The 22,018-nt window shown below is 37.3% G+C and overlaps 1 protein-coding gene across 1 annotated transcript in view; it reads right to left on the reverse strand.

Annotated features, from left to right (window-relative positions):
- LOC117323648 (ryanodine receptor-like) overlaps window positions 1-22,018 on the reverse strand; it is a 170,788-nt gene that overhangs the window by 73,149 nt on the left and 75,621 nt on the right. The window contains 26 exon segments of the mRNA XM_033878977.1: window positions 3,263-3,482; window positions 5,716-5,864; window positions 6,327-6,451; window positions 7,789-8,077; window positions 8,453-8,551; window positions 8,784-8,882; window positions 11,124-11,176; window positions 11,367-11,482; window positions 11,780-11,923; window positions 12,523-12,778; window positions 13,340-13,461; window positions 13,864-14,129; window positions 14,277-14,363; window positions 14,550-14,733; window positions 15,035-15,869; window positions 16,808-16,876; window positions 17,534-17,689; window positions 18,615-18,790; window positions 19,244-19,363; window positions 20,067-20,171; window positions 20,347-20,411; window positions 20,758-20,894; window positions 21,108-21,153; window positions 21,155-21,205; window positions 21,346-21,466; window positions 21,730-21,814. Of these exon segments, the coding sequence (XP_033734868.1) occupies window positions 3,263-3,482; window positions 5,716-5,864; window positions 6,327-6,451; window positions 7,789-8,077; window positions 8,453-8,551; window positions 8,784-8,882; window positions 11,124-11,176; window positions 11,367-11,482; window positions 11,780-11,923; window positions 12,523-12,778; window positions 13,340-13,461; window positions 13,864-14,129; window positions 14,277-14,363; window positions 14,550-14,733; window positions 15,035-15,869; window positions 16,808-16,876; window positions 17,534-17,689; window positions 18,615-18,790; window positions 19,244-19,363; window positions 20,067-20,171; window positions 20,347-20,411; window positions 20,758-20,894; window positions 21,108-21,153; window positions 21,155-21,205; window positions 21,346-21,466; window positions 21,730-21,814 (4,175 nt within the window).

Genomic DNA, 22,018 nt, shown 5'->3' on the forward strand with positions numbered 1-22,018 from the left:
CTGGGATGTGCATATCCAATTCACTTTGTTACCCTGTACCATCCACGTTTGCTCCGAAGTAACCAGATTTTACCTGGACATAAATCTTCATGTCTATAAACTTAGGTGTGTTTCCTCTCTACAGTAACTTTATAGCAATATTATGTCAACATGATTATTTCTTAGTATGCATATTTTACACATTAGTGGCTGTGCTATCTAATTATATCTGCTGGTGTATGGTATATTTTACTCACTGCTTCATCATTTCCCTGGGCAAAACACTTTGCCTGAATTTCTCTGGATGACAGGCAAACGGCCTCCCATATGTTGTGAGGTAGCCACCAGCTACTACAAAGAGACCCCCGCCACAAAATGACCCAATCAACAATCATTGTTTCATTATGTTTTTGATGTTTTCGATAGTAGGTATGTGTAATCAGGATTTGTTTTGTAGTTGTCATAGGTTTTGAATTGTTGCTCTTTTATTTATGTTTTAAGTGCTACAATGCTAGTTGAATAAAGCTTCTTTTATCTAGCTATATTTACAAATTAAGTCCTATTTCTTCTGCGTATTATGTATTTTTGAAGATTATGAAGTAACAAATTTCAAATTTTGTTTACATTCAGTTTGATTAGGTTTTAATATATAGTTTTTACTCAAAATATATAGGATTTCTTATGGCACTTGTTCAATTAATATAAGCTTTAAGCTTTAAGCCTTCCTACTTGTAATTCAGTATTTAGAAGATAAAATCTGGTGTCTTTGAGCGCGTGGATGACAGGGCAATCACTTACCCAGAATTTCTTCTTCATTTCCTGCATAGACTGCATGTGTATGAGAAAAACTCAACAGTAAGACTCACGCATGCACCTGATACCTCATCACACTACCTGCATACAAATCTCTAAAATGTATGTCATCAACAAAGCCTTTAACAGCTTTGTTTTGTATAGAAATACCTTGTCATACCAGATCGGTAGATTTTACTACATCTAAGTAGTAGTCAGTAACTATTAAACACTGAAAGGTTTACTTTCACATTTACCACACCTTCAACTGTGCATGAATGTAAGGAATAACTTCAGTTTTAAAAAGAAGTGCTATTAGTTTGATGAAATGGTAAAAGGCATGCACCAGTATAATTATACTATAGGAATATGGCATTGACTATCCTGTTTACCTTGTTTAAACCCAGGGGGCCAACACATAAACTTAAGTAGGGGATGCATGGACTTATTGCTGGAATGTAAAAACATGGGTGAAAGTGTCCGATTCTGAAAATACCGAAATAACTGGTTTTGCCAAAATTTAACAAGGTCATGAATTGAGAAAAATATTTCCAAAATAATTAAATCAGTATTAATACCTGAAAATGTAAAAGCATTTTTTAAGCATTTTTACTAAACTGCAATGATATGACAGGCTTATTACTGGTACTAGCTTGTTGGTAGATTAATATGATGGTAGAATCATTATTGACACAGGTCTAGACTAGCTTATATCACTAATTATATAACCTATTGACACAGGTCTAGACTAGCTTATATCACTAATTATATAACCTATTGACACAGGTCTAGACTAGCTTATATCACTAATTATATAACCTATTGACACAGGTCTAGACTAGCTTATATCACTAATTATATAACCTATTGACACAGGTCTAGACTAGCTTATATCACTAATTATATAACCTATTGACACAGGTCTAGACTAGCCTATATCACTAATTATATAACCTATTGACACAGGTCTAGACTTATAGCTTATATCACTAATTATATAACCTATTGACACAGGTCTAGACTAGCTTATATCACTAATTATATAACCTATTGACACAGGTCTAGACTAGCTTCTATCACTAATTATATAACCTATTGACACAGGTCTAGACTAGCTTATATCACTAATTATATAACCTATTGACACAGGTCTAGACTAGCTTATATCACTAACCTAACACATGTTGTGGTGTAAAGGGGGTTCGTCATAGCAGTGATGGCAAACAGTTTAATTTTGATAATCAATAATTGGAGACACATATTGATCAATGACCAACTAGCAGGTTTATGGATTAACATATAGCGATAACTTAATAGGTGTTTTATGTAAGAGCACAATTAAGATTTTTGAGTAAAGAAAATGTAATGTTTTGCATTACTAATCAAGACAGATTTTTTGAAATGAACAAATTTTGCCATCAAACAGTTTACCACGGTATTTGTTTAATTTCTAAATAAATAGTAAATCCAATTTTACTCCAAAGTTACATAGTATATTGTTTTTACTTGTCAATGAGCAATGAGCGCCATTTTGTCGGAGGTCTACATTCTATATACGGTACTTGATATTGTCTTTGTCAGCACTGTTACACATGAGCTGTTCTATCAACATTGGACATATAAGCTCAAATGTGCATCAACAGGAACGGCAGCGAAATATCAGAATGTTCTGGTATCAAAGTTTGGTCAGTAGCAAGCAAAAAGCCAACTTTGACTGTAGCAGAATTAATGCAGGTCACAAAAAGTTCTACAACTTCTCCATAATAACAAAATGCAAACATAACTCGATGAAACACAATGCATATGTCAACATTATAAATCACACATCAACTCAACCATCCACAACAGATCTTATCCCAACTCAACCATCCACAACAGATCTTATCCCAACTCAACCATCCACAACAGATCTTATCCCGAACTTCACAGATACAGTTCTGTTGTTGATCGTGAAGAGATACAACTGTACGTGTGTTGATCTCCACAGAGACTACTGGTAAGTTGCTCTATAACTTGTCACTGATGAAGCAGATTATCAACTTCTAATATTGAAATGTAGGTTTCAGATTTGGGAAATATCATAAATTTAGTATCATATGCCATTTATGTAGAATTCACAGAATTGTAGTATTGTTGAAACTGTGCAAATTAAACACTTTTGCAAAAATTCACAGTATATATAGTACTTTGAGGACATTCTCAAACAAAACAAAAACCCTTCAACCCTATTTCTTGTTGAACTGTTTATTTTAATTTTCCAAGTTCAGAAATACGTTTCTGTGAATGGTTGAGTTGAGAATATATGAGAGAAGAGTGATTAGAAGCTAGTATGATAACTACTTATAGACCATGTGGTGAATGAATTAATGTTAGTGTGAAGAATATTAAAAAGAAAATGTTACAAGTTATAATGATAAAACACACAGGAACTGTAAGATTTGTGTGGTACCTCTATAGAACTCTTATTGATGTCTCATCCAAACTCACTAACCTTGGTATGTTCGGCCAGACTGTCCATGGTCCCAGCTGGGATGAAGGATGACCGTCGGCCTTGGGTTGTAGTTAGTTCAGCCACACCACTAGTGGCAGATTGCTGTTGCTGTTGGGCCTTGTTGAGAGTGTTCACCATCAACTGCATAACTGTTTCGTGGACACAAAGAGCTCGCATCAGGTCAGGGTGCTGGAAAAACACCTTGTTGTCCATCAGGTCTCTGTGATGATAGAAGGACAATTAAAACTTAAGTCAGGCCCTTGTGTGGACAGAACTTACCCAATGAAGTCTTATTTATCAGTTGAAGTCTACAGACTCCCTTCCCATTGCCCAGTGTTCTTGACTAGAGTTATCTTGACTAGGTTTAGAGACTCCCTTCCCATTGCCCGGTGTTGTTGACTAGATTTAGAGACACCCTTCCCATTGCCCAGTGTTGTTGACTAGATTTAGAGACTCCCTTCCCATTGCCCAGTGTTGTTGACTAGGTTTAGAGACACCCTTCCCATTACCCAGTGTTGTTGACTAGATTTAGAGACACCCTTCCCATTGCCCAGTGTTCTTGACTAGAGTTATCTTGACTAGGTTTAGAGACTTCCTTCCCATTGCCCAGTGTTGTTGACTAGATTTATAGACACCCTTCCCATTGCCCAGTGTTATTGACTAGATTTAGAGACTTCCTTCCCATTGCCCAGTGTTATTGACTAGATTTAGAGACTCCCTTCCCCTTGCCCAGTGTTCTTGACTAGATTAGATTTAGAGACTCCCTTCCCATTACCCAGTGTTGTTGACTAGATTTATAGACTCCCTTCCCATTGCCCAGTGTTGTTGACTAGATTTATAGACTTCCTTCCCATTGCCCAGTGTTGTTGACTAGATTTAGATAAACCCTTCCCATTACCCAGTGTTGTTGACTAGATTTAGAGACTCCCTTCCCATTGCCCAGTGTTCTTGACTAGATTTAAAGACACCCTTCCCATTACCCAGTGTTGTTGACTAGATTTAGAGACACCCTTCCCATTGCCCGGTGTTGTTGACTAGATTTAGAGACACCCTTCCCATTGCCCAGTGTTGTTGACTAGATTTAGAGACACCCTTCCCATTACCCAGTGTTGTTGACTAGATTTATAGACTTCCTTCCCATTGCCCAGTGTTGTTGACTAGATTTAGAGACACCCTTCCCATTACCCAGTGTTGTTGACTAGATTTAGAGACTCCCTTCCCATTGCCCAGTGTTGTTGACTAGATTTATAGACACCCTTCCCATTGCCCAGTGTTGTTGACTAGATTTATAGACTTCCTTCCCATTGCCCAGTGTTGTTGACTAGATTTAGAGACACCCTTCCCATTGCCCAGTGTTGTTGACTAGATTTAGAGACACCCTTCCCATTGCCCAGTGTTGTTGACTAGATTTAGAGACAACCTTCCCATTACCCAGTGTTGTTGACTAGATTTAGAGACTCCCTTCCCATTGCCCCGTTATCTTGACTAGGTTTATAGACTCGCTTCCCATTGCCCCGTGTTGTTGACAAGATTTAGAGACACCCTTCCCATTACCCAGTGTTGTTGACTAGATTTAGAGACACCCTTCCCATTACCCAGTGTTGTTGACTAGATTTAGAGACTCCCTTCCCATTGCCCAGTGTTCTTGACTAGATTTAGAGACTCCCTTCCCATTGCCCAGTGTTGTTGACTAGATTTAGAGACTCCCTTCCCATTGCCCAGTGTTGTTGACTAGATTTAGAGACACCCTTCCCATTGCCCATTGTTGTTGACTAGATTTAGAGACACCCTTCCCATTACCCAGTGTTGTTGACTAGATTTAGAGACTCCCTTCCCATTGCCCAGTGTTCTTGACTAGATTTAGAGACTCCCTTCCCATTGCCCAGTGTTGTTGACTAGATTTAGAGACTCCCTTCCCATTGCCCAGTGTTGTTGACTAGATTTAGAGACACCCTTCCCATTGCCCATTGTTGTTGACTAGATTTAGAGACACCCTTCCCATTGCCCCGTTATCTTGACTAGGTTTAATGACTCCCTTCCAATTGCCTTGTGTTCTTGACTATAGATTAAGAGACTTTTTATTTGATCCCTTCAAATTGCTTTGAGTTCTTGACTAGATTTAGAGAATCGATCTCTTTCAATTGCCTGGTGTTCTTTACTAGATTTAGAGACTTGATCCCTTTAAATTGCCTGGTGTTCTTGACTAGATTTAGAGACTTGGTTCTTTTAAATCGCTTTGTGTTCTTGACTAGATTTAGAGACACCTTGCCCTATTACCTGACATCTTTTACAGATTCTGTCTCCTAAGGCTTAATTACTGGACAAATCCATTTCTCTATAAGAGTACTCTCCCTCTCCGTCTTCCAGAAGACAGACACAAACTTCTCCCCTATACATATATATATATACAAAGTTGTCTGGCTGCATTATTATGACTTTGAGGACAGACTTACTTGAGGCTGTTTTTCATCAGCTCCTCTTCATCAGGACCAGCCTGCACCAAGAGGAGGGCTCGGATGTTACCCAGTGAGTGTAGTAACTGGTCAATATCGTCCTTACTCCCGCTACTGATGACATAGGCCTTCTCCATGGCCATCCTCAACTATAAGTACAACACATTACTTCAGAATATAGGTCAAAGGTCAATTTGAAAGCCAAACAAACTTGGCTGAGCTGACAGTTTCAACTGCTAGGTGTTTTTTTTTAGCAATTTAAATTTATGGTATTCTGCAACAAATATGGTACAAGGTACAAGTAACGGCCTTCATTGTTAAGAAAAAAAAACAGATTTTAAACAGCTGGAAGTATCTTGCTGTAAATTTCACAGTGATGAACCTTGAACCTTGAATTTTCAACAATATGGTTCAAACAATTGATCTTTGTCGAGGCATATGGAAATCATGTTCTATCCTTCCTTAACACATTCACTTCAGTCATAACCAGTTGTGAGGAAAGATTAGATTTTTATTACAGGTAAATAGAATAAAACAGCCTACAGAATTTATATCAATAATGAAATTCTACATGTGGGTATTTCACCCAAATAACGTGACCACAAACATACCTCTCCGATTCCATCATACTGGCGGTGAAGCAAACCAAACATTTCCCTGACCAGGTCCTGGTTCGTCATGAAGGATTCCTCAGCCCAGGAAATCATGGTATTCTGTATCAACTTCTGAAGACTGTCTGTAATCGACCAATCAAATCATCTCTTACATACATAGTATATGGCTGGACAAATCACATGGTTTCAAGTTGTTGATCAATGTATTATACTGATAAATGTTCTCTGAAAATTTTATAAAAATCAAGAGAATGACATTTTAACCAGAAATTTATAAACTGTTATAAAAGTAAAGATTTTTGATTTAAGATAACTTGTGTTAGACACATAAACAAACCAGCCAATACTAAGCAACTAGATAGATAAATATATCACAACAACTTCACAATATCTAAACGTTCTAAAACATGACCTCTCATACTAAAGTACATGATCTAACACACAATGAGTTAAACCTAAGACCTATCATGTTAAACTGCTTTCTACTTCTGTTTTCAGACCAAATTCTTGTTCAGCAACTATCATGCAATCCACACTGCAGAGCTTATATCATAAACTTGAACTATCAATACATTGCTTTCTTTTTCCAATTCAACTTCAACCTAATATCTTTTTAGTTGAAAAGCTGTGAGGTAGTAATAGTGGACATAAAACCTGTCAAATGAATGACCTAATATGACTTTGATACTAGTTTCCATTTAATCTATTCTGATTACAACACAGTGTTTCCTAACTTTGTTAACTCTATTTATAGTCCAAAGCACATTAATAGTCTGTAGGCATCAGTGTCTAGAGAATACTACCAATAAACAGGAAAAAGAAAGACCTTCCCAAGGAAAGGAAAAGAAGAATGGAAGTGTAGATTGAACTAGATCTTACACATCTACAGCTTAGGGAAAGTATTTGTTTTACTAAAAAAATTTGTAACGTTTCCAGATTAAAGTGTAAAAATGTATAAGCCTTAATGAAACATGCTAATGTTTGAAATTGAAAAGAGCAAAAAATTCATAAGAAACAGAACTTTAAGATAGACTAATTGTTTACTGTCTAGCTAGATATAAGGTAAACATTTGTTTATTACTAAATATTTAAACTAAGAAAGAGACTATCAGTTGAATTTCAGAAAAAAAATTGTGAAAAGAATTCAAAGTGAAAGTGATTTAAAGTTTCTTTTGCAATAAGTGAATAATTCCAAACCCCTTTGGTGTTACCACTCTGGCGTTCAGATGCAGATGAGAAATACCAGTGCAGGTGCAGGTGATCCAAGCCTTTGGATGAATTTGAATAACTGGTCCAAGCCTCTGAGTGATCATGAAAGCCATGTTGATAAATCATCAAAGCAGATGCAGCGACAGCCTTCTAATCAGAAAGTTAGCTTGCTGTTGGCCGGCTAACTACCACTATACCTAAGGCGTGCGGTGAGTACACAAGAATCGCAGAGAAAACACTCATGCATTACCTATCTTACCATCTTTAGGCTTGGACACTTCAGGCTTCTGCTCTTCCTCCTTTGACTTCCATACCAATTTAAGGAGTTTTTCTCCTACAGAAGAGGACGGTGGTGCCTCTTTTTCTTCTATGGCCAACTCCTCACTTTCTGCATCATCTTCAGGCTTACTGGGCATGGAGCAGTGTTGGAGCAAGTTGCTGTGGAATGTCAACAGTATGTCCTTCAGGTCTTCTCGGCAAGGGCATGGCATGTTGGGATCAGCATCTTCCTCAGTCTTAAAGGCTAGTAAGTTCCTCATCTAATGAAGTAAAACAATATGTAAGCTAAACAGAGGTGGATCCGGACTTTTGAGTTCAGGGGGTTGGGGTGGTTTAACAGGTCTTTTCTGAGTTAAAATCTTGGAATACATAGAGGAACAGACAATTAACACATACTCCACCCCTCTCACCAACCTTCATGCATAAAGAAGGAATTATTATACTTAATCTACAAAATGAAAAGCAGATACTGGTACATATTTGCTTTAATTACTAATTCTATCTTGAGGACTTTAGTGTTTTAAGGGCTAATTCCAAAGTCTGTTGTTGCTGCTCAGTCAGTGGATTGGAAGTCTATCTGGGTCGCTCAGAAGTGATGAGCATTATATATATATATTGATCAATAGTCTTTGTACCTGTTCATGGGGTGGACATCGGAACTCTTTTGTGATCCTGGCTGTTACAGCAGACGACAGATTGGACTGTTTGATTTCCTGGTAGCGCCTCAGCTGATCCTGTAAATTACCACGCAAAGGTTTTCATTGAAATGGTCTACAAAAAATACCACTTTAAAAAAAGTTGAAAAAGTCAAAGTCTTCAGAGGTTTCAGCTTCATGTTTCAAAAGTTAACTCAATTTAAATATCACAGGTTAAATTTCATCATATTAAGGGTAAGTTTAATGAAATTTAAATATTTGAAGTTCAAAATAACACTTCAGGAAAATGAGGTGCTATAGTCATACTAACGTTTTGACAGTCCCCTACAAACTCGTTGGAGAAGGAAACGATGGACTCTACTCTGTGTCTCAGCTGAAGGTTGCACAGGTGCTGGAGTATTCTACACATCTGAAAGAACATACAAGAGATCCCAGAGGGATCTTGGCGCCCACCATTGAATGATCTTTATAGGTTCCATGTCAGATTGATCTTTTCCCTACTTTTCCCTTCCTCTAAGTCTTACTTATCTGTGTAAATTCAGAAACAGCCCTCTAGTACTATTCAAACAAGGGGAACCTATATATAGAATTTAAGATTTAGCTATAATGGCTGTCTGTCGGCCATGTTGTTTTCGTATTGGTCCCAGTATGCAAAACTAGGCGCTGAGGGGAACCTACATATGAAATAGGAAAAAGATCCCTTCAGTACTTTCACAGAAATAGCGATAACAAACTCCAATTGTAAAATTCCAAGATGGCTGCCTGTCAGCCATGTTGTTTTCTGATTAGTCTCAAAATGCAATATGCATAACTAGGCACTGAGGGGAACTTGCATATGTAATTTCAGAAAGATCCCTTCATTACTTTCTGAGAAATACTGATAACAAATTTTAATTGTCAAAATCCAAGATGGCTGCCTGTCAGCAATTTTGTTTTCCGATTGGTCTCAAAATGCAATATGCATAAGTAGGCACCAAGGGGAACCTCCATATGAAATTTGAGAAAGATCCCTTCAGTTCTTTCACAGAAAAAGCGATAACAAATTTCAATTGTCAAAATCCAAGATGGCTGCCTGTCGGCCATGTTGTTTTCCGATTGGTCTCAAAATGCAATATGCATAACTAGGCACCAAAGGGAACCTATATATGAAATTTGAGAAAGATCCCTTCAGTACTTCCTCAGAAATAGCGATAACAAACTCAAATTGTCAAAATCCAAGATGGCTGCCTGTCGGCCATGTTGTTTTCTAATTAGTCTCAAAATGCAATATGCATAACCAGGAACAAAGAGGAACCTGCATATGAAATTTGAGAAAGATCCCTTCAGTACTTTCACAGAAATAGCGATAACAAACTTCAATTGTCAAAATCCAAGATGGCTGCCTGTCGGCCATTTTGTTTTCCGATTGGTCCCAAAATGCAATATGCATAACTAGGCACCAAAGGGAACCTTTATATGAAATTTGAGAAAGATCCCTTCAGTACTTCCTCAGAAATAGCGATAACAAACTCAAATTGTCAAAATCCAAGATGGCTGCCTGTCGGCCATGTTGTTTTCCGATAGGTCCCAAAATGCAATATGCATAACTAGGCACCAAAGGGAACCTACATATGAAATTTGAGAAAGATCCCTTTAGTACTTCCTCAGAAATAGCGATAACAAACTCCAATTGTCAAAATCCAAGATGGCTGCCTGTCGGCCATGTTGTTTTCTGATCGGTCCCAAAATGCAATATGCATAACTAGGCACCAAGGGGAACCTACATATGAAATTTGAGAAAGATCTCTTCAATACTTTCTCAGAAATAGAGATAACAAACTTCAATTGTCAAAATCCAAGATGGCTGCCTGTCGGCCATGTTGTTTTCCGATCAGTCCCAAAATGCAATATGCACAACTAGGCACCAAGGGGAACCTACATATGAAATTTGAGAAAGATCCCATCAGTACTTTCTGAGAAATAGCGATAACAAGAATTGTTTACGGACGGACGGAGGGACGGACGGACGGACGGAGGGACGGACGGACGACGGACCACGGACGCAGGGTGATTTGAATAGCCCACCATCTGATGATGGTGGGCTAAAAAGGTAAAACTACAGTAGAAATGAGTAAAAAAAGAAGTTTTGTTTTCATTATGTTTCCTTACATATTTATCATTCTGATATACCTACAGTTGTTTCTACAAATTTCATAAATAAAGCAATAAAGAACGGAACATAAAGTGTGACATACAATGTACATATACTCTTATCCATACATGTACCTATGATATGTTATTACCTTCACTTTTAAAAATTACCCACAATTCCATATTATCCATAAGGCATATTTTGTAATTACTCCTAAATACCCATAATGCATTGTTATTATCATATCTTATTAATGATAAATACAAGCATTAAATTTTTCTCTCTAATTCCCCATAATGCATTATTATCAATTTTATGTGTACCTATAAATATCTGTGATTCAATACCCCGTAATGCATTGTACAAGTAATTATAGTATCTCTAATAACTGTCTGGTATCCAAAAGTGCATTGTTATTGTCATTATCAATAGATCTATTACTTTGTAGTAATTATCTGTAATTACCAAAAATGCATTGCTATCATCTCAATTTACCCATAATGCATTGCTTAATCTTACCTCTAATTTCACAGGTTCGTCAAGTTTCATTTCCAGCAATCCTGGGATATCAGCTGGGATACAAATTAAGCAAATGTTACAAATTGGATAATCCAGAAAATGAACAATAAAATGGTATTGACAGGGATCAGATGACTGAGTACAAGTCAGACAGTGATATCTTAGTTTTCATTTTCTATGGGTTAAATGACAATGGCCAAACATTTTATTATTTCTTTTGAAAATCTTGTATTGTAAACATACTTTGTATATCTGGGAAGGCCTTAGGGTTGACCAGCTGTAATAGTTCCAGGAGGTCATCATCGTTGAGGGAGCCCATGAGAAGCAGACGATCGATCACCTTCAGTAGTGGGCTGTAACATGGGGAAGTTTATATTAATTCATTTTGTCATAATAGACATCAATAATAAATAACAGATTATCAAGATTTTTCATTTCTGAAATGACCTCCTTCAGTTATACTCACATCATAAATTTTATTCTGAAGCTTGATGACCCAATATATACATTTTCGGCATATGAAACAATCACTCTGACTGCTTTGAGGCCTCCATACAAAATCCTTATAGGAAGTTTAACATTTGTGAATTTGGCGATAACAAATATCATTACTCTGAGATGATCTGAGATGATCTGTTGGTATACTTACACAAACAAGGTTAGCGTTACTACCACCAATAGGATCCCTGACATGAGCACCGCCATTTTGTACTGCATCTTTGACTGCCCTCATCACGAAGAACTTGAGTTTTTCCATGGGGAAGTAAGGAGCTGTGCAGTCCTTGCCTCCACCCTTTACCCTACGAACAGAACACTGGCTATAGTTGGTAAGATAAAACCTAGTTAAAGGTGGAGTCATGTAGGTGGTAAACCAGTAACTAAGGCTGACAGAACACTTAATATAGTTGGTGGGACAAAACCACACATAGAATTTCTCTGTGTACTCTGGGTTTACTCCCACAGTCAGACACTTCCATCAAGCCAATAAGAGTCATTAATGTAAGTAGATATAACTCGTTTCACAACTGATTTAAAATAGATAAAAGTTTACATCATTTTAATATGCAGTGGTAAATCCTCTTGTTCTGACTCAGAGGGAATATATCAGTAGAATAGTGCAATTATAATCTTACAAGCCTTCTTCCGATATTCTTCTACAACATAAGGCAAATACGAGCCAACCAAGATTTTTTTAGGCATTAATGATACGATTAACTGTCTCTCAAGCCAAACAAAAGCAACTTGGTCTTTGCAGTCTTAACAATAAAATATTTTTTGAAAATACTACAAAACTCTAAAATATAATAAATTCTAGACAATTGTTTGTCATTTTCTACATCAAATTCTAAACCATAGTTTGTTGCTTCTGTACGACGTGAAGGTGGCGCCTATGTTTTACCTTCCTTCGATGTCCTTTTCCGAGATGGCGAGTTGTGGTCGGATAGATACACTGTTATCCATGCTAGGAATGGTGTGTTTGGTCTGATGTAGCTGTGTCTCTGTACTGGCAGCGCGGTAAAGACTCAACTTAGGACTGTCTGCAGATAGTGGGACGATGAACTCATTGGTCGTTCTTAGTCTGGACTGGGCGTGTGATTCCAAGTGCATGGCGATCAACAAGTTATGATAGCCATTTCTTAGTGGACCAGATAAACCTAGGGAAACAAGTCATATTGTATACTATGTACATCAAATTAATTTTTATCACCAGCATTCATTTGACAATGAATATCTTATAATAAAAATAAAATATAATATGTAGCTGACTAGATTATGCTGCAAGCATGATAATTAAGTTGTGTCTAGATGATATGTATTTATGACATTTCATAAATAGTTGGGAGAGTAGAAGTCATCCTGATGTTCTGAAGAAGGCAGACAGGGCAAAACTGGTCGACAGAATAAATTAATGAACTTGGCCTCTTTGTATGTTCTGATCGACTTCTACCTACTCGCTTGGTTAACTCATCCTTCAATCACCCTGCATACATCTGGGTATCCAGAGGAGGGGCCTAGGAACCCATTATCCACCTCTGATATTAACCTTGTGTTGGCACTATCCCTCCTCTGCTTCATAAATAGATGTTCTGTGTTGACTTCATAAATAGTCAGAATTTATGCAAAGTTGAAATAATTTCCATTAGATTTTGCGCAGAGATGATAAGTGTTTGTAATACACTTCCTCTGACCAATAGTACAATGGTTTGAGTACTTACTTTCACTCTGTATACAGTACATAAGCTGTTTTTCGTTGACATGTTGCTGGAGTACATTGGCTACTCTGTGGTTACCATGGGAACATACACTGTTGTATAGCTCCAATGTTTTGGCATGAAAGCTGAATAAGATTAAAACAATGAACAATAGCATACCTAAGAGTAGGTAAATCACAATAATACAATTCCATACACAGAAAACAATCTCAATCATATAATACAGGTCTGAAGAAAATAGGTTTTCTTAGTCTAACAACACAGATCTAGATGTAACAGGGGAGATGATATATGTCAGGGCCACACTGGCAAACCTTTGACCTTTGACCTCCCCTAGGTGGACTATGCCTTCCTATGCCAACTACTCCACCCCACCAAGTACACATGCATTTCAGGAACAAATATTGATAAGAGGCCTCTCTGTAAAAAGAATGAGATTCAAACTTGGGACTCTTTCATTGTAGCTGGATTCTTTAAGTGACTGAGCTAAAAATCTAATACACTGTTATGGACAGTTAATAACTTACTCTAGTAAAGTCTTATGCTCTATGAGCTCCAGTATGTCTAGACAACGATCTTCCTCTGGTATATACAGAGACATCATGTTCTCCGCATTACTACACAGCATGCTGTAGCCACGAGTTGACATTCGCAGTGTGTGGATGTCCAGTAGCCTCTGAGGCACACGTGCCCAGGTACTTGGTCGCAGTACTTGGACATCTAGGCGAGAAGGGCAGGCTGGCACCACCTGCTTGCGGCCACGGAACACAGCCGCTGACAGGGGCAGTGTGTGCTGGGGAAGAAAAAACATATTTTGTATGACAAGTCATAAATTCAATACATTGAATTTAAACACATTTAAGTGGAATTTACAGGTAAAATTTGTAATATTATAGTTCTGTTTCTATAGACTAAATATAACCTGTAATATTGTACTCACTTTTGTGTGGCCAAGTTCAAACTGAAGCATCTCCTTGATGGTTGGCTCACAGATCACAGCTGGAAACAACTTGGTGCCTGGCTCCACCTGTCAAATAATTCAGCATTCTCAGTTTTTTTCCAAACAAAAAGTATTAAGTTCTACCCTAACATTAGAGCCCCTCCCAAACCAACCTTTTATATCATTTCTATGCCTCATATAAAGCACCTGCATCCCCCCCCCTTCTCCCCATCTTCATATATTCTGTCAATCTTTCAGACAAAGGACCCCTACCTGGTATTTGTTGGCAACCTCTTTTCCATTGACTGAGAAGCTAAGGACACCAGTGGATATGTCGATGTAGCAGCCGATGACAAGTCCAGGTGAGGATCGTTTGGAAGACATCTCCTGATTGGTCCCTCCATATCTCTGCTGGAGGTCACCGGCAGATACCATGTAGGTGTTCTTTCGGCTCACACTAAAGTAAAGAATCAAAGCATGGATCTTAATCACAGATTTATTAATATACAATTACAGACTTTTGATAAGGTTGATACTTAGTTTTATCAACCTAAGAAAAAGTATTAACTGAGAACAAAGTCAGAGACTGATAACTTTTTCTATCACGAGAGGTCAATATTGCTTTTTAGATTTTATATTGAAATAACTTATGTCAAACAGTCTTATTCCTATTGCAACGACAAAAAAAAAAAAAAAAAAATGGATTGAAATTAAGTAATTTTTACCGTGTGTTCATTTCATTAGATCTGAGCATTTACCTCTGTTTTATGGCATAGTTGTTGTCAAGAACAGACAAGACAACATGGCGGGTCTTTTTCATATCAAAGTTTGGCTCATTGAAGTGAAAGCCTGGGGTGACCCAACCAATGAACACCTGTGCTGGGTCTTGGCCAGGGAAAATCCTCACAGAGAAGTTGTACTCCTCTACTGAGTCAGCAATAGCCATCAGCTCCTGAAGGTCACCCTCAGAGTTATCTGGGTCGGAGCCTTCACTTCCTGTAAAGTCTCGTCCAAACATGTGACGTTTACCCATTGCATCTTGGAACTCATAAGGAATGATCCCTCGAGGAGCCTCAATGTTTATGACCGGTCCCTGAGAAGTGGGTGTTTCTCCGTCTGTTGTCATAGAATCGATGGTCTTTGAAGGTGGTAGAGTTTGTGATCGTGGTTGAGGACTTGGTTTCTTTTCCTTCTGCATCTGATAACCCGGCATCTGCTTCCTGTCAAGGCTGCCATACTCCACACTTCGAGTACGTTTAGAGCCCTGAGGGGAAATGTCACGTGCTTTCTTCAAGAATGCTCCAAATGGTGACTTGGACTTTTTGGCTTTCTTTTCACTTAGCTGTTTGGCAGTGTCTATGAGCTTGTCACCCAGCAGAGACAATTTAGAGGATGACTTCTTTTCATCTGGAACAAGTAGACCACTGCTCTGGTCCCCATTGAGGTGAGACTCACTAATGGCAGTTTTGAGCCCAGTGGAGGCCCGATCATCAGGATGAGCTTCATCTAAAGAGCGTCCTCTGCCTTCTTGTTTGGAGAAGTTTTTGCGACGGTTACCAGTGCGCATGTCATCATCGTATCCTCTCTGTAGAGCTGTAAAGTATAATGAGTAAATTTTGTTTTTTGTTGCTCAATAAAAATTTCCTTTAAAACAGGAAATAAACTTTATTTCACAACATTTAAAAGATAATTATAGTTAATTAGTGGTTCTGTGATTAAAGGTAATTTTCACATCATCATTTTATGACTTACCTTTGAAATACAGAATAGCACATACCAGATTGTGGATAAATTGCTATAATAAATGTATGGTTAAAGATTTATAATTAACACTTTGATTCTTTGATTTTAATATTAACCAGTCCAAACTTTTCTCCAACAATTTGGAACACCTTTAGGCCTGTCACACATCAAAAGTTTTGGCATAGGTTCATGCTTGAATGATTCACCATGCATACACAAGTAAAGCATTAGTCATGTTGGAATGAAAGTGATCAAATCTATTTTATCCTCTACAATGAAAGTAAGAATAAAAATTTACTATAAGAATGCCTTAACAGATTCCATGTAACCCCTTCACTTCATTTTTGTTTTGAAAATTTTGAAAATTAAATAAATATTTGTCCACATAAAAACGAACTGGTCCCAAGTGTTTGTGTTATCAATATAATAAAGACACAAAATTTTGATACAGTGCATTTGTAAATCTTATTCCTTACAGAAAAAAATTAAGAAAATTTGTAATAATTGGCAACACAGTTGCTTTTCTACACTAGATAGAACACATGAATAAAAGATATCTGTTATAAACAAATGTGAAATTCTGATGAGGTTTTAATCAATACATGCATCTAAAATTGAAACAATCCAAAACTAAATGCTTGTGTATGACATTGTTTTGATGGAGAAATGTAAGAATTTGTTGTTAAGGTCAACCAATTATAACCTGGAGCACCTGACTAGTGAAATGTTACTACTGTACAACATCAAAGTTGATCGAGAACAACATGAATTCCTTATTCTTTCCTTACTCTTGCGGAGTCTGATGTCCGGACCACCATTCAGCATCCCTCTCGGAGTATAGTCATCATCATCCTCGTCTGGTGAAACCATAAACATCGAATCAGTACTGGGACTACCACAATCTTAGTGACATAGTTTACCACGATCTTATACAGTGACCTGTGTTATAGTATTAGTCTAGTTAGTAGTAGGCTGTATTTTGTCAGCAAAGCATTGTTAGTGTAGGGTTTTCCAGGATTTTATCTAAAATGCAGGATATATGTAAGACATGGCAGTTACTATGTAGATATACATGTGTAGCTCTGTGGATGATACAATCACACGGTTCATTAAATGGACGTTTGATTAATATGTTAATGGATTACAAAGTTGAGATTAAACTGGAGGACAGGTGTATAATCATAGGAGAACATCAGTCATAAAACATGGGATCAAAACACAACATCGTAACTGGGGCAAAACACAGCAATGTGTAAGTTATTTGGAGGATGGATACAAAACTAATTCTTAGATTAAGGGAGATAACTCTTCACTAAAAAGAAGGTTTCGGGGGGGCCAATTTCCAGTTAATTGGCCGAGGTAATCTGGTACTTAGATTATTGGGGTAGATGACAGGCCACAATGGGAATGGTAACCTTGACGTCACAATGGCTGTACATCAACTGGAGGGATAATATTACGAGACATGGAAGTCGGAGACTGGGACCCGAACAGGAGGAATAACCTGGACTTACGAGACGTGGTAGTCTGAGACTGGGACCCAGTTGGACTGAGAGATTTTTCTTCCATGGGTGTGGTATCGCTGGCGTTGCCATTGACGATGGCTGACCCTGGAAGGTCTACCCCGGCACTGCTGGTGGGACTAATATCACCTACCCTCTGCTTACCCTCTGTATGAAGATAAAACCATGCTTAGCATGCAACCTCCAAGTGCCAGTATATCCCAACAAAATGATGTTGTCCATTCCATATCATGTTACCGTATGAGCAAGTGTTTAAATATCCTTGATACAGGAAGAAACAATCAACAAAACAGATAATATCACCAAGTTAAATCTTTATAATGATATTAGTATTTTTAAAAAGTCTTTTTTCTAAAACTTTGTGAGACATCATGCAGCAATGAGGTATTGTTTAATTTTTCAGTCTTCTTTTTGAACTTCTGAAATATATTTTGGTTGTGAAGATTTCTACAGAGTAGATATACTAATTGATTATATTATGCAATATGTACAGCATTATTCTGATTAAAAAGCCTCTACACTATATATAAGCTAGTCACATTCTGTTAAGTATATATTCATGCCAATGTATAAACAATACGTTAATATTCACTCCAGCAAAATTGTACACAGTCCAATCTTTTTCAAAATGAAAAATTAAAATTCTAAAATCATATTCAAATTTTGTAATCTATTGAATAAGTTTGTAAATATGTTACTAAATCTCACTCATGTCAATAATAACTTCTATAAATCATTTCACAAGTCAATAATTTATACAGAAGAAACATTTACATCATAATGCAACATTTTAACCGTAGGAACATTTAATACAGCATAAGGACATCAATTTTATTGTAGGAACATTACTTATTGAGATTATCACTTAAACAATATAAAATATTTATATCAAACGTCAACAATTTATAATGAAACGACAGGGAATTTTACATCAAAATTGAAGAAATTCAATGAATCATAATTAAAAATCTTCTGTAATATCCTGATGAATGATGAAACAGTTGTAGGAAAATCTGGTTTGTCTTGAACAATTTGACATAAATGATACTATTAAGAGTACCAGCTCCTTTACCTGCTATGAGTCTGCTGCGTCGCTCCAGGGAGCCCTCGCTGATGTTAGCGTCACTAGACTCCTCCCCGGGGTAGTAGTCATCATGGTGCTCCTCCTCAATGTCCATCTCGTGGTGCCGGATGTTCTCTAGGTTCATCCTCCTCTCATACGATGATGGGTAGCCACTGGATCGGTCCCTGTATCATTACAGAACATCCCCGGCTTAACAACTTCAGATATTCAGGTTTAAGTGCGTGAAAATTACTGATTTTAAAATTGAGCATATTGGAAATAGCACTGCATAAGTAAACCAATTATCATAACATGTTATACAAAGGTAAATTATACTTTTAATAACCTTGATACAGTAACTGTGATAATTCATCTGATGACCCAAGCCATTCTTAATATGACCTTGGACTTGATCTTGGCATTCTTCTGATGATTTTGGACTTGACCTTAGTCATTCCTGTGTTGACCTTAAACTTCACTTTAGTCATTCCTGTGACAACTTTGAACTTGACCTTAGCCATTCCATTGATGACCTTGGGTTTGTCCATTCTGCTGATAGCATTAGATACACTGATATCCTTAAAAACACCAATTTAAACTTTCATCTTAAGACCTTGCTCATTGTTCTGATGACCTACCTTGAGACAAACTGGTCATGGCATTTAACAGGTAGACTCAGCCGTAGATACTCCAGGTGTACCTTCTCCAATCCACCAAATGTCTTAGACATTACCTTCAGACATGGCGTCACATTGGCACTGTAAAACGAAGTTCATTTATACAAATGTATGTACATGTACTAACAGAGATAACATATATCATCTGATAATGTTTAAAGAATGTAAGTTAAGAATACCGATAAAGCTAATCATCTGATGATATTTAAACAATGTAAATTCAGTATACTAATCAATCTCAATATTTTTTTTACCTCCCCTGACCCTATAATGCTGATTTCTCTTTATCTCTGGGTATGTGATCCTATAGCACCTGCCTCTGACCTTGAAGTTCCTGTTCTCTGGACCAATTGTAGTCATCCTTTTGACAAGTAAAACCTTGACCTGTAAAACCTAACCTCTTGGTCATTATCACCTGACCTCATGACTTGTTGCATGCACTTGACCTATAGCCCCTGACCTTTTAACCTGTAAAACCTAACCTCTTAATCTTTAACACCTGACCTCTTGACATGCGACACCTAACCTCTTAATCTTTAACACCTGACCTCTTGACATATGTGATATATAACCTCTTGACCTGTAACACCTGACCTCTTAACCTTTAACACCTGACCTCTTGACATGTGACATCTAACCTCTTGACCTGTAACACCTGACCTCTTGACCTATAACACCTAACCTTTTGACTTGTAACACCTAACCTTTTGACCTGTAACTCCTGACCTCTTGACCATTAGAACCTGTCCTGTAACCCTGTACCACCTAACTTAGTACAACTTACCCTCCTGGAATCCTCTGGACCTGTACACTGGGGTGGGAGGAAGTAACAGACTCAAATAGAGCTTGTTCCTTCCCATACCAAAGAGTCATCCTTCTTGTCATGTTCCTGACAGCAAAAAAACATTTAAATAAATGATAACAAAGAAATGATAAACATTCTAAAAGGAATTAAATTGATTACTTCATCTTAGATCTTTTTGAAAGAAGTATTTGTATAAATTAACAAGTTTTTAAAACAAATATGATTTGTCAGGTTGTCAGATCACAGTAGATATACATACACACAGAAAGGTTCATAGCCCTCCTGTAGACCACAGCAGGTAAAGTACTTCAACGTGTTCACATCCTGAAACACAAAGCAATGATTGTTGACAACTGGACAATCTGTAGGTAATACTGAAAAGACTTTGACACCCAAAACAGGTTTACTATATATCACAGCAGGAAAATTCTCATTACTACAGAGGGCTTTGTCTTGATAATTAACTTAATTTGTTAAATAATACTAAAACTGAAAAGCATTAAAATAATGCAATAAATACCGGAGTGTCCTGTAAATGAAACATAAATGATTAGACAAGTTGATTCCTTATCTAGCATGTTAAAAAGTCAGACGGGTTGCCTTATTCCTATCCAAAACTAATTTGCCATGACCACCTGACAGGAATTAAGTGGTTATACAAATTCCTTACCTGTCCAAAATTGAGTTTGGCTTTCTGATGGCAGCCGAGAGTGAAAGCCGGGATGTATCCCTCATCACAATCAATGCCTCTGAAGGCGATCTCCTGGCCCAAAGAATCCATCATCAACTCTCCATTCAACGAGAATGCTACAAAGTCACCAAAAAGTAAAATATAGATCGATATAGATTCTCATTTATTTTGATGATTTTCAAAAGAGCCCTGCAGAATAAGGATGGACATTTCTGATGATCCTTGACAGAGACATTCAAAACCAGTAATAACATCTGCAGATCTAAAGATTTATGCGTGGAATGTTACATTTAAATAAACAAAATGGCCCTTAGTTCAGCAGTACTTACTGATGGTTCTATCCTGTAGATCTAACATACAGCCGATCACGTCTCCCTGTGGCCCAGTTTTTGCCATACTGCTCTGCTCCCTGGTACCATTTACAGCCCTGTGACAGAAGAACCATAGGACTCACCACCACGTACAATAGGATTATAAAATGATTCATTTTCACATATTTACAATTTCTATTTACAGATAATTTAGAAGAAGTGAAAAAATTGATGACATAAGAAAAGCTCAACTTACTGAAAATCCATCAAATGCATAAGACATGCAGTCTACTCCGATTTCTGAGCTGGAGTCTGATGAAGCTTTGGCCCATCCACACTTCATAAAGCCTGGAGTAACCACCTCAAACTCGTAGTACCTGTATACACAAACAATCAGAATTCAAGTCTGATTACTGCATTAATCAGGCAGATTGTTTCTCTATTTCTGTAACATACTTCAAAAAGTTTCATTTTTAAAGCATTTGTCTGTTATTAATGATCAACATAATATTATGTTAATAAAACTTTTTTTCTAAATTTCTAAAGTTCATTTGATATCTTCAAGTATCAAAACAGTTAAACAACCATGAAGAAGACCCTTTGACAACTTGTGATTGATCAAACTTGTTAGAAAACGCACCATTTGCCTGTTGTGACGGTGTAGGTCAGTTCCCCTCGATATGTTCTTGTAGTCACCTGCTTGCTGGGTGTGTCCTGACTCACAGCTGTCATACAAAAAACACAAATAATGACCTACAGCGTATGACAAGCTCAAACCCAGCTCAAGGACATTGAAATTACCTTTAATTAGCATATCTTTTATCTGAATTTTTTTTTTAAATTCTGCTAATAAGGCATTACTGATGATCAAGAACAAGCTTACGGCATAAATAACAAGGTAATCTAGAATTTGGCATGTTGTCATGGTA

This window comes from Pecten maximus, chromosome 3, assembly GCF_902652985.1.
Source record: "Pecten maximus chromosome 3, xPecMax1.1, whole genome shotgun sequence".
In the NCBI taxonomy this organism is placed as follows: domain Eukaryota; kingdom Metazoa; phylum Mollusca; class Bivalvia; order Pectinida; family Pectinidae; genus Pecten; species Pecten maximus.